Source organism: Aotus nancymaae, unplaced genomic scaffold, assembly GCF_030222135.1.
Source record: "Aotus nancymaae isolate 86718 unplaced genomic scaffold, 86718_ANA_hifiasm-v0.15.2.pri h1tg000007l, whole genome shotgun sequence".
NCBI classification, from domain to species: Eukaryota; Metazoa; Chordata; class Mammalia; order Primates; family Aotidae; genus Aotus; species Aotus nancymaae.
Genome location: NW_026988418.1, coordinates 52,660,903 through 52,674,737, shown reverse-complemented (window position 1 = coordinate 52,674,737; position 13,835 = coordinate 52,660,903). Strand labels below are relative to the sequence as shown.

Sequence of the window (13,835 nt, the reverse complement as noted above, 5' to 3'; positions counted from 1 at the left end):
ACTTTCTTAATTTTTCTTTACTATAAACCATAGTGGCACACTGGAAGCAGAAAGAAGGAAAGTAAGCATCATTCAGTCCATCATTAAGAAATCCGAATCCTTCAATTTATGAAGAAGGATGACTGTTTCAAATGTCCACTAACTAGTTTTACTTATATTCAGCAGGAACCTTTGTGCCTCAAAAAGTGACACCCCTTCTCCTGAAATATAGTCAACCTTAAAGCTTGTAGTTGTTTAAGCAGGTTTAAGCTTTATACAGTAGTAACAATAAAATATAAATACAGTCTAGACTAGTCAAATGTATAGCATTCATGGCTTTAATACAATGCTCCTAGCCTAGAGCACAACTGTTTTGGTATAAATAGTACCTGCCAATAAATAACCTGGACATAATTTTTAAAATATTTTTATTATTGTAACATGCTCTTCCTTTAAAATTAAAGGAATATCTGTCTTGAATGTTTCTGAGAAAGTAAATGTTAGACTGGTTCAGTAAAATCCATTCTAGTTAGACTGCTTTGCTAATTTACGTAGCACCCCACGTTAGAAAAGATTTCTTTAATTATTAAGAAAAGCTTCACAAATAATATTTTCAATAACACTGTTATATCATTTTTCAGGATATTTTGATTGATAAGTAGTTAAAAGTAAAAGAAGTAAAGAAAAAGTTCACTGCTAAAAACAGAATATCTTACTCTATTATGTCGATATGATATAGTTATCTGTGTTTTCCTAAAATAGTGTCTGCAAGTAATCCTGATTTAAATTTTATACCCATTAATTAACACCTTTAAACATTTAAGGTGATGATTCAATAGCAAACAGTGAAGTTCAAGTATTATAACATGCCTAAAGAATACTTAAAATAATATATCCAGAATCTTATAGTTGTCTAATTATTTGGCCAAATGATTAAGCAATTTACCTGCTACCCCCACCACCACCACTGTGATTGTCCATGCCATATGACTGGTTTAGGTAGGAATCCATGGATCTTTGACCCCCATAGGATCCATGGCCATAGTCACGATCCATCCCTATAAGAGTTTAAAAAGAAAAAAGTTATATGATGCTCACCTTTACTGGCACTCAAAAGAAGAATTTTTAGATAAATATCCTTGAATGCCAGACCTCCATAAGATCCAGGACCATAATCACGATCCATTCCTAAAAGAGAGTCAGTAAGAAATTGTCAATGAAATACACCATTCTCTTCAGGGATCTTTGCACAAAACACAGGATATTCCTATCAATCATCTGAGATAATAATTTACCATTAATATTTAAATTAAACGCACACTAAACACTGAAGGGAAATACACAAAGATGAGAACCTACTGGATCAGATTTGCTAAAAAAGCCTGATGTTTCAAAGAAAAACATACTTTCAACTAAAAAGTTCTATAATTGTTTTCTATTTTTATTTTCTTTTGAGACTGGGTTATAAGACTGGCTAATTTTTGTATTTTTGGTAGAGATGGGCTTTCACCATGTTCCCCAGGCTGGTCTCGAACTCCTGGGCTTAAGTAATCCACTTACCTCGGCCTCCCAAAGTACTGGGATTACAGGCATGAATCACTGCACCCGGCCACAGAATTATTTTACATTTACCCAATATTTACTTTAAGGCCTTGTACTAAGTATTATAGCATACATAAAGATAATTAATAATGCATAATTCCTATTCTCAAAAGAAGTCAGCATTTACTAATGTCAAAGGGGAAATTTTTGTCCTATATGACGGCAGTAGACTATACTTGTTTTCTGCATCTAACTGCTCTTTAAATGTCTGAAAACTCAAAAGAAGCCACATTTCCAATTAGCCTTGTTCATAGTAATTGAAATAGATACTTTTAAACAGTAAAATCACAGATTGAGACCAATCTATGGCACTGTGCCTATAAATTATGACTCAACAAATATTTAAAGCTTCAAATTCCCTTAAAGAAAGAAAATGGGGGGAGTGGGATTTAAGAAAAAAAAGAAAATGAATGCAAATTCTAGCAACGTGAACACTTAAAAAAAAACTAATACTGTAAGCATATTAAGTCTAATTTATGACACTGCAATTCTGCCTAAATAAGAACCTCTGATATGAAAAATAAATAAAACAAAAGAGGTAACAAAATCAATTTCGGATGACTATAAAAATCAGAAAGTAAAACATTTAGAATTTATTTTCTATAAAGTCCTTTAAAAATCCCTCATTACTATCCTCCCCAAATATCATATACAAATAAATACAATAGTACACACAGAGTAAATACTTTAATTTTATATTTCTTAAAACATTAAATTTTATTTATAATCATTTAAATATCTCCAGTCCTAACAACAATAATAATGACAACAATAACAACTTTATAAAAATAGTATTCAAAGTCATCCAACTTTAAACCTGGTAGCAACTTAAATGTTCAAAATCAATCGTCTCATTTTATAGATCTGGGGAACTAAAGTCCAAAGAGATGAAATGATTTTCCCAAAATTCTATATGTAGCCTCTTGTCTAGTCTCATGCTATTGCTTCTACATGAAACATTTTCCTCTACCACCCTAAATATTGGCTTACTGAAACTTTCTAAAGTCCATTTCAAATACTAATGCATTCAAGAACACTTTTACTGATATTCTCTCAGCTGAGTGTCATCTTCCTTCTGAATATTTACAAAAGCCTACAACTCTCACATAGTGCTTGTGATACTCTGCCTTACACTCTGCCATTTGTGGCCTCATCTTAAATTTACCAGTCCTGTGGTAAGGGTCCAATTTTTATCTTAGAAAAGCAGTTGTCAAGGCAGCTGCTGACCACTAGGAGTTGCTGAGATCCTTTCTGAGGATCCACAAGGTCAAAATATTTTCATAAATAACATCTGAACATTATTTGCCTTTTTCACAGTGCTGACAACTTGCACCAAAGGTGCAAAAGCACTAGTGGGTAAAACTGCTGGTGACTTAGCACAAATCAAGGCAGTGGCAACAGACATCACTGGTAATCATTACATTCTTGAACATTACGTGCTCACCGTAAAAATAAAATATAAATGCCATTTTCACCTCAGAATGTCCTTGATGAAGCAGTAAAAATTATCAATTTTATTAAAACATGACCTTTAAGTACGTATCTTTTTTATATTCTCTGTAATGAAATGGAAGAACATATCACGCAATTTGGCTACATACCAAAGTATCATAGTTCTCCCAGGAAAAGCCATTGTGCAAGTGTTTGGTTTGTGAATTAAATTAGCCACTTTTTACAAGGAACACTCTTTTTACTATAAAGAAAGACTGACAGAGAAATACGATGATTTTCAGATTTGGAAATTTGGCAGACATTTTCTAATGAACTAAGTAAAACTACTTAGTTTTACAAAAACAACTGACATTATTTGTTGCCAATGATAAAATTCATGCTTTCAAATGAACATTAGAATTCTATAAAAGTTGTAACTACCACCTTGAGCTTGACAGCTTCCCAACACTTAAAGGCTTTCTGATAAGGCTGGTGGTGGGATTACTGAATATTTTTTAAATATTGTGCCATAAAACCTATCAATATTTGGAAAATCTGCATTTTATAGAAAAACCAGTATTTTCCAAATAATGCTGATATTACAAAATAACATGGTTAAAAAGTATCCATTCAAAGTGCAAGACTTACTAATGGATTTCAATATGACAGTACAAAAAGTGTATCAATATGTTAAAATACAAAACATATTGAGATATTTTACACTGTTTTTTTCATTTGAAGACTTCAAATCTGGTATGTAATTTACACTTACAGAGCACCTCAATTCAGACTATCCATGTTTTAAGTGCTCAATGGTAACCTGCAGCTAGTAGCTATCATATTGGACAACACAGTGCCAGATTAATAAAATAGTTAATTATTCATGATAGAGTTGGTAAGCATATAGTAAAATTTATACTCATATCTCTCAGAGGGTAATTTTGAGATTAAAACAAAGTTTTCAAAATGCAAAGTTTTCCTCTAAGGCCTGATATTTAAAAATACTGTTTAGTCAGGTACGCAGAGAAAAAAATCTTATGTTTTATTTTTGCTAGTTTCTACTCTGAGTTACCACTGGCTGCCTTTGAATACTAAATCCTTTAGTTTTTTAATTGTATTATTATTTCACTATAGAATCATAAAATTATTAACTTTATTAAACACTAATCATGTATGTGTTAGGCACTGTGAAATGTACAAAAATTAATAAAGCTACTTTTATATAGCAATGATTCTGGTTGATCATAGTACTGTTACTACTCATTTAAAGAGGACGAAAAGCCTTTATATTGTATACAATCAGTGTAGTTATAGGGCTACAGATTTTGTTAAGATGACTCCTTTTATATAAATTTTTCTTCCGGGTCACCAAAATGAATGTTAAAATCACTTTTAAAAATAAAATCGTGAGAACATAATAGTATCTCTTTACTATTAATATTAAAAGAAAGTAATTTACCCAGAAAAATAAAACTGACCTAATAATTTAAATCAAATATATTCTATCACTTGGATCACTCCTACAAATAACATGCTCAAAAATGCTAAAGCTCATTTTTTTTTTTTTTTTTGAGACAGGGTCTCACTCTGTCACCCAGGCTGGAATGCAGTGGCGTGATCTCAACTCGCTGCAACCTCCGCTTCCTGGTTTCAAGCGATTCTCCTGCCTCAGCTTCCCAAGTAGCTGGGACTACAGGCACACACCACCATGCCCAGCTAATTTTTGTATTTTGAGTAGAGACGAGGTTTCACCATGTTGGCCAAGCTGGTCTCGAACTCTGGACCTCAAGTGATCCAACCCACCTCACCCTCCTAAAGTGCTGGGATTACAGGCGTGAGCCACCGCACCTGGCCTAAAGCTCATTATTTTTAATTAAAATACAAAGAAGCGGCTATGGAATACTGGTGAAAAAAATCTGACCCATGACCAAAATAACTGTGTGACATTACGTCTTGAATGGGACTACTTTTTAGCACCTCTACACTACCAGCAACCTACTACAAGATACCAGCATCTACCACCTAGGTTATTGCAAAAGTCTCCTAACTGGTTTTCCTGCTCCACTTTTATTCCTTTGCTGTTTATTCTTAAGACAATAGCCGGAATAATTCTGACAAAATGTAAGTTAAATCATGTTCAATGCTCAGTAACCTCCAATGGCTTCCTCTTACTCCAAGTAAAGCCAAAGCTTAAAATAACATATAAGAACCTATACCAGTGGTTCTTAACTAGGGGAGATTTTGCATCCCCTGAGGACACTGGTAATGTCTGAAAACATTTTTGGTTGTCACAACTAGGGGGCAGATGCTACTGACATCTAGCATATAAAGGCCAGGAAGGCTGCTAAATGTTCTATGATGCACAGGACATACCCCCACAATAAAAAATTACCCAGTCCAAAATGTGAGAAAGTTGAGAAACCCTGCCCTACATATCTGCCTCATCACCTCTTCACTTACTTTATTATCAACTATATACACCCTTGATCACTCCACTCCTACTACACCAGGCTCCTTGATGTTTCTAGAACACAAGGTGTATACCCATATTGGCATCTTGCTGTTCCCTCTGCCTGGAATGCTCATTCCCCTGAACCTGCACTGTTTACTCCCTCAACTTGTTCAGGTCTTCGCCTGCTATTGCTTCTTACATATAAGCAAATTATCTTTGATTTTCAATGTTTTCTGGCTACATCTCACCACTCTAACCTTGTCTTAAGATTACTCAGCAAAAAATCATCTGTTCTAGTCAAGCCAGCATTCAGGTCTTGCTCTGTCACCCAGGCTGGACTGCAGTGGCACAATCATAACTTACTGCAGCCTCTACCTCCTGGGCTCAATCAATCCTCCCATCTCAGCCTCTGGAGTAACTGGAACTACAGGCAGGCACCACCATGCCTGACTTTTTTTTTTTTTTTAATTTTTTGTAGAAACAGGGTCTCATTATGTTGCCCAGACTGGTTTCAATTACCTGGCCTCAAGCAATCTTCCTACCTTGGGGTCCCAAACCACTAGGATTACAGGCATGAGCTACCACACCCTTTTCTCTCCCGTCTTCTATCTGCTATTTATATAAAAGGTATTATGAGGCAAGAAGGAAAACATGGAGACACTGGAAATACATTTTCCTTCCAATAAATAGTTTGGGGAAAATCTGTATCTTGCCATGTTTTCCAATGCCTTCTACTTCATTTCACTTGCCAGAAAATATAGTGTTAACAATAAAATATATTTTTGACTTTTTGGTATCTACGCATTGTTTATTTCTTAAATCCTGTAAGTCCTCCTCTAAATAGCCTCATGGCTTGCATACTCACCTATCTTAAATCTATGCTCAAATGTTACCTTTTTGGTGAGTCCTTCCCCAGAGACTCTAAAATTGCAACACAGACAAGCGCGCACGCACGCACACGCACGCGCACACACACACACACACAAACACACACATTTATTCTCCTTCTCTGTTATTCACCCTAGCAACGATCATCATCTAACATACAATATAGATTACTCCCTTTATTCCCCTGTGGACTAAATTGTGACATATATATTACTTCTTTATCTTGTGTACTGTCTATTTCATCCCACTAGACTGAAATCTTCACAAAGGCAAGAATATTTGTCTATTTTGTTCACTGCTATATTCCCACCTCCTAGAATGGTATCTGATGCCCAGCAAGCACTAAATATTCGCTGGATGAAGTCAAACTAAATCCCTGAAATTAAGCTCCTCATTTGTAAAATATAAATAATCTAGATCTAAAAGTACTGTCAAACACTGGCCTTTACCCAGAGGTGCCTTCCAAAATCATTCAGAGTAGTTTTGCACAACATACACAGCCAAAGACCACTTGCCCTGAAATTAAGATTCAAGAGGTATAGGCTATGTCTGAACAGAAAGACTGAAAAAGCTCCCCAGGAGATTCCAACAATCACCCTCACATGAGAACCACTGTTATAACTAAAATTAGGAGAAAAAATAAAAGTCATAATATTAGATCTTTTTGCAACACTGTACAATAATTAATAAACATCCGGGCCTGCATGAGTCTGCATTTCAAGTCCTATGTTTAGACACTAAATCCAACTATCCAGTAAATCCTAGATGGCCTTTTATCATTACAAATTCTCTCCCTCCCCTTCTCCCTCATAAAAGCACTAGTCCTACATGCCAGTTTAAAATCCTGGATTCATTTTTATTCAACCTTCTCAATTTCCTGTCGATTACTAGTCAGCCTGCAAGTTCTGCTAATTTGCTCTTTAAGATTACTACTATCACGTCCCAAGTGCAAGGTCTTAAAATCTTTATATCAAAACTTATGAAATGGCTTTCTAGTTAATTTTCTAGTTGTCAATCTAACCTACATGTGGATGCAAATTAAACTTCCTTTGGTAATTTTGAATTTCCAGCTCACAAATATATTCTTTAGTACTAATTTCCTATATGTTAAGCCTTTTCTGCCCACATGAAATCCAAAGTTCATCTTAATCTTTAAAGATAGTAAATAAAAATTAACTGTACAGTAATTATTCCCATAAATGACATAGTCTTCTTTAGTAGTACATTTGCTTCAGTTTTACTTTGTGAATATATTCTATTCTGTATAAAAGTTGAATTTTACATTTCTCTGGCAATCAGGATATTTAATGCCATTCCATCAAGTCCTTCACATGCTTTTTAACCTCTATTAATTGTTCTGTGTTCTTTTTTATATTATTTTCTTATGTGGCAGGGCCCTAACTCTAATACCTACCAAAATGACATTTGACTGTATTCTACATACCTCTCATAATTCTATCTAGCTCTGTAGTCACAGGTCTAATGTCATGCTCAAGTCAATAAACAATCAAGCTTCTTCATGTGCTCCTCCAGACAGCTCTTTATATACAAACACATTTGGACACACTGAAGAAAATGACCTCAACAACAAGGTCAAAATGCATTACAATGCAAGCTATGTAGAACCAAGCCAATAATCCACTCAGTATATTACTCAATACCAAAGCCTCAAATTTAACAAAAAGAACTCAGCCAGTGTCTTGTGATTCATCACTCAGAATGTAGTTAGGGCCTTTGGAGCAAATTAAAAGAATCACAATTCAAACAAAATGGACAAAAAAAAAAAAAAAAAAAAATCAAACTAATGTGAATAACCCCTAACATTTTCTGATATCAATTTCCCAAATTCAAAACTATATATGGTAAGACATATTAATACATAAGTGATATATGAATAACCAAAAAAATAACTGAAATAGGTTGAACTGGCTTTTTACATTGATATATATTTTTATGGGCATGAAGAGAAAAGCTGAAATGAAAGAGGATACTTACCATTAAAGCCCTGATAAGTATTCCTGCAAGCGGAGTGTGTGTAATCTATGAAGACACATTTAACAAAAAGGAATTAGTGTGATATTAGCAATAACTCAAAATTATATAACCATCTAGTCAAAAATAAGCACAATTTTTAAAATGACAGTAATTATTCCCATAAATGGCATTATCTGCAAAACTGGGGTACAAATAATTACCAATACTCCATTTGGGAAAACCGATCTCTTTTTTCTTCACTATCTCCCCAAATGGTAGATTTATTATCCAAATTATGGTAAACATTAGTTTACAACACCTGATATATAATAACAGCCAAAAGAGAGGATCCAGCACTGATTCGTACCAAGTAACAAAAAGGCAGATAGATTAAATTATGTATCAAATAATGCAAAAGCAAAGACATCTGAGAATTGATTTTAAGTAACATGAAATTTTTGCTAAGTTAATTTCTTTTACCATTTAATTTGCTCTTCAAAGATTTCAAGATTTTGGCCGGACGCAGTGGCTCATGCCTGTATTCCCAGCACTTTGAAAGACCGACGCGGGCAGATCACATGCTCAGGGGTTCGAAACCAGCCTGGCCAATATGGTGAAACCCCATCTCTACTAAAAATACAAAAATTGGCTGGCGTGGTGTTGCACGCCTATAGTCCCAGCTACTTGGTAGGCTGAGGCAGGATCGCTTGAACCCGGGAGGCGGAGGTTGCAGTGAGTGAAGATCACGCAACTGCACTCCAGCCTGGGCGACAGAGTGAGACTCTATTTCCAAAAAAAAAAAAAATTTCAAGATCTTATATGAGACATGCATATGCATATACATATATGATTTATTCTATATTAATCCAGAATGTGTCATCACTGAAAACCATATTGCCAATTACCTCACCAAAACTAATTTAACAACTGTTAAATTCTTTAGTTAATTTTACAAATATATTCTGAAAAAAACAAAAGAATTTAATGTAGTGGTCATCTGGATACAACAGAATCCTGCTACACTACACAGGATTAGATTCGGCTATGGTGTTAGTCAAATTCCACCTTCCAAATACAGCAGTGGTGTATCTGGGCAGTGAGAGAGGGAGTATTTTATCACTAATATTGTTTAGTATTTTATCACTGACACTGTTTAGAATTGTAGGCATATGGCAGTAATAGAAAGCAGACATAGTACGTTTTATTAGTTTTTCATTTCTCTACAGAAAATGGATTCCCTTATTGCTTTGGGTGGGGAGAAGAAAGAACTGCTTCCATTGCCCCACCTCCACCTTGTTAGCCTCTGTTATACGTTGGGTGTTGGCATTACCATCAAACTTTAGCAGGAAAATACAATAATTTTTTTTTTATTTTCACTCCCAACTCTGGACATTTCAAATATTCGTATTTTAAAGGTATCTACATCAAAATGAGTCAAAGTCCAACTAAAACAAACAAAATCACGAGTGTGCTAATCTGAAGAGCTCAACTTACTGTTTCAAAGTAACTGAAAAGTATCCACAAGAGGGCTATTCCAGTCCTCTTTCACAAATCTGTACCTAGATTTGACAGCCTTAACTCTTTGTAGCATGAAATCTTACGAAAAATCAAAAGCTCATTGAGTAAGACATATACTGAAATCACATCTCATTTAAAGATCATTTTTTTGGTGGGATTAAAGGTTTACAGCCTACTTAGCGAACTGGTTTTACTTCAGCATGCCTGGTTACTCAGGATTAAATCCAGTTTAACCATACAAGTCCTTTCCCATGTCTCCCTAATGTTGTCTCTACATACCACCGTATCTTGACAACAATTCCTAGTAAAATTTGAAGACAAAAGTGAAGACCAAATTAATTTTACTTTGTGACCCTGTAAAAGTGGTTTAAAGAACTGATATCTGAGACAACTGAAAGGTATTGCTAAAATACAGTTTATTTAATCTGTAGGTCAAATACTTACAAGGCTATGTACAGGTGTTTAAATGTGAAGGACATTTGATGCTTGCTGTGCCAAAATTCTGACTAACTTAAATCCTATCTACACACGATCCAAAGAAAAGTGGTTTGGTTCACATAAATATTTCAAATTAGAGATTAACAACGAGATAATTTTTGTTGATAAACACAACAGTTTGCTAACCAGGAAACATCTTGCTTTCCATTTCGCACAGATAGCTATCTATATATTAAAGACACCGTTTCAACTCATCTTAAACCAGGACAACCAGAAACATCGCTGTGAACAACCCTCCGAAAATTATATCTGGCAAGAAGTAACCCGAGGCTGAGGATTAACTAAACGGACGGTCTGGGTCGCTGCTGTGTGGGGTGAATGTGAGACTAGGTGGGTGAGGCCGCACTCGCCCGTTGGCTCGAGACCGGGAAGTTGGAGACGTCGGGGCAATTTCCACTACCAGGAGCCAAGGCGAGTCTGGGGCTCCAGCCCGGAGGCCCTCGCGCTCTGGGCGCGTCCTACCCGGCACCGAGTTCTCAGGTCTCCGCCGGCAGCCGGCGCCGGGCGGGCCGAATCAGGGCGCGTGGGTCCCCAAAGAGGCCGACTCTGGGCGCTGGGCCCGCAGCGGGCCGGCGGCCTCAGGGCCCGCAGAACAAAGCCCACACGGCCATCTTGAGACGGTAAACAGACCCTCAACGCAGGCCACCCCGCCTCCCGCCAGCCGCGCCGACCAGCCAGAGGCAGCGCTTACCATCCTCGAAGTCCATGGCAGAGGCTGGGGGCCGTCGGCCTTGGCGGCGCTGGGCTAAGCTATGGCCGGCGGCGAGCGCCCGCGATCAGCGATTCCACACGATCACTCGACGCGACCGAGAGCCGGCCCTACCCGCCCGGGAGCCGCAGGCCACAGAGAGGCTGGGGAGGCGGGGCCGACCGGCGCTGCCAGCTCCCTCGGCGCGGCCTGTTATTGGCTGGCGCGGGCTGGTGGGCGGACCCTCGCGTGGGGGCGGGAAGCAGGTCTGCTGTCAAGCTCAGAGGTGCTGATCCCCTGGAGCCCCCGAGGGGGAAGGAAGGTAAAAAAGGAGCGCCAAAGATTGGCGGGGGTTGTGGGAAAGCAAGCGGAGTGTACGGGAAGGGCCGGCTGCGGCCCGCCATGTTTGAACCTGGCAAGAGCGAAAGAAGCCGGTTGGAATGCCTCCCTCCTTCCCAAACTAATAAAACCCCATGCCTACCTTTTGCTTTGCATTGGCTAAGAATGACTGATCAGAACATTTGTAAGTACTTACGGAGTTTCTTCCATGGAGACACACAAGTCTGGGACGTTTTTAGAAGCCTGTGGCAAATTTAAAAAGCCAGATACAAAATTGCATATGGAATCTGATCATCACTATGTCAATAAATTCCCTTAAAAGACAAAGCATTGAAATAAAATGGAAATCTGGGCCGGGCGCGGTGGCTCACGCCTGTAATCCCAGCACTTTGGGAGGCTGAGGCGGGTGGATCACGAGGTCAAGAGATCGAGACCATCCTGGTCAACATGGTGAAACCCCGTCTCTACTAAAAATACAAAAAATTAGCTGGGCATGGTGGTGCGTGCCTGTAATCCCAGCTACTCAGGAGGCTGAGGCAGGAGAATTGCCTGAACCCGGGAGGCGGAGGTTGTGGTGAACTGAGATCGTGCCATTGCACTCCAGCCTGGGTAACAAGAGCGAAACTCCGTCTCAAAAAAAAAAAAAAAAAAAAAAAAAAAAAGAAATAAAATGGAAATCATAATTCTTTTTAAAAATTTTTAATTATTTTTGTAGAGATGGGGGTTTTGCCATGTTGCCCAAGCCGGTCACCAACTCCTGGGCTCAAGCGGTTTCCCCACAGCCCCGTCTCAGCCTCGCAAAGTGTTAGAATCACAGGCATGAGCCACCACGACTCTCATGGAAAGAATTCTAAAACATGAACAATGAATCTTTTGGTGATGACTTTTTATATACCCATGATTACGTATTATATATTCTCCAAATTACTGAGCACTTTGATAATGTAAAATATGTTTGGCATAAAACAAGATTTAATACTTATTAATGATTAGTGTTTATTAAAAGTTCTCTTTAGTCAAATACTATATTTCATTCTCTTTGAAGATATACTTAGTGATGCGGGGGGCGGGGGGTGCACTCTTGGCCATTTAAGTCAGCGGTTCTTGATTGTGACTGTACTCTGGAATCATCCAGGGCACTTTTAGTAAGTGCCAGTACTCAGGTTTCACTTCAGGGATTCTGATTTGATGATGAACCTAAAACTGTAACAAATGTTTATTTTCCAGACATTTAGAGATGTTATTGGACTAATTTCTTTTCTGATTCAGTAACCTGTACTCCTTGAGAAAATGTCAAGTCTAGAAAAATAACTTTAGAGACAGGCTATGATCCAGTTCTGAATTTTAAGGGGCAAATAAAAGAGCTATAACAGTTCACAGGTGGGTAAGATTTGTAGCAGAAGAGTCATCCAGAGCTTAAAGGATGACCTCCAAAAACACACATACTGGATTGTATTATTGCCATTTTGGAAATGGTGTTTGTGACATGAACAAAGTTATTCACACATTCAACAATCTGGAAAAAGACAAACTGACATTGGAGCAATTTGAACCATAGATTTTTTTTAAGGTTTTTTTTTTTTTCATATTAGAGCAAATGGTGGCAACAATGAGTTGATCATCAGACAGGAAACCATGAATCCAATTATTTACATTTTTCAGGGTCCACCCAGTTGCTGAAACCAAGTTCCAAGGAGGCAACCTCTGGAAATACAACTACGAGAAAAGCTCACAGACGCACTATGTGTATTACTGTTGCCCCAAAAATGGGCAGGGCATTTTTTCCTCCTCCATGCTGATTGATTCACTCTGTTCTCTACCCTTTTCTTGTTTCCTCCTTTTTTCCCTTCTATGCAGATACTCCTCCGTGTACTTGGAGTTACATCCCAGTAAACCCTTCATAAATGGAAAATATCAGAAGTCAAAAATGCATTTAATATGCCTAACCTATTAAATATCACAGCTTTGCCTAACCTATCTTAAATGTGTTTAGAACATAGCCTACAGTTGGGCAAAGTCATCTGGCGGGACAGGAAATTGTAGAATATCAGTTGTTTATCCTTGTGATTACGTTGCTGACTGGGAGATGCTGCCCAGCATTGCAAGAGAGTATTCTACTTCATATCACTAGCCTGGAAAAAGATCAAAATTCAAAACTGGACTATAGTTTCTACTAAATGCATGTCACCTTCTCACGGCTATAAAGTCAAGCACAGTAAGTCAGAGACCGTCTATACACGTATTATATTCACCTGAACTGAACATTTTTAAATTTGAACTCATAATTTCAAACCTGCTCGTCCTCCTGTATTCTTTCATCTCTATTAGTGGCATCATGAACAGCCACACACTATGCCATCCTAAAAGTCATCTAGTCAAAACTCAGCCCTCCCTCATCCTCCCACCTCCAATCCATTCTGAAGTCTTTCATCTGTTTATTAGCTCCTAAAATGTCTTAAACCTGCC

The 13,835-nt window shown here is 37.7% G+C and overlaps 1 protein-coding gene across 3 annotated transcripts in view; it reads right to left on the bottom strand.

Annotated features, from left to right (window-relative positions):
* ZNF326 (zinc finger protein 326) overlaps nt 1-11,138 on the bottom strand; it is a 33,466-nt gene extending 22,328 nt beyond the window's left edge. Inside the window, exons 1-4 of one of the 3 annotated variants that reach the window (XM_012464831.2) lie at nt 11,034-11,138; nt 8,348-8,392; nt 1,132-1,167; nt 926-1,037 (exon numbers count right to left, since the gene is read on the bottom strand). In XM_012464831.2, the coding sequence (XP_012320254.1) occupies nt 926-1,037; nt 1,132-1,167; nt 8,348-8,392; nt 11,034-11,049 (209 nt within the window). In that variant the 5' untranslated portion in view covers nt 11,050-11,138. Of the gene's footprint in view, nt 1-925; nt 1,038-1,077; nt 1,168-8,347; nt 8,507-11,033 lie in introns of those variants that run through there. The other 2 variants (XM_021666423.2, XM_064372602.1) reach the window with 2 other exon arrangements.
* Between the last annotated feature and the right edge of the window lie 2,697 nt (nt 11,139-13,835).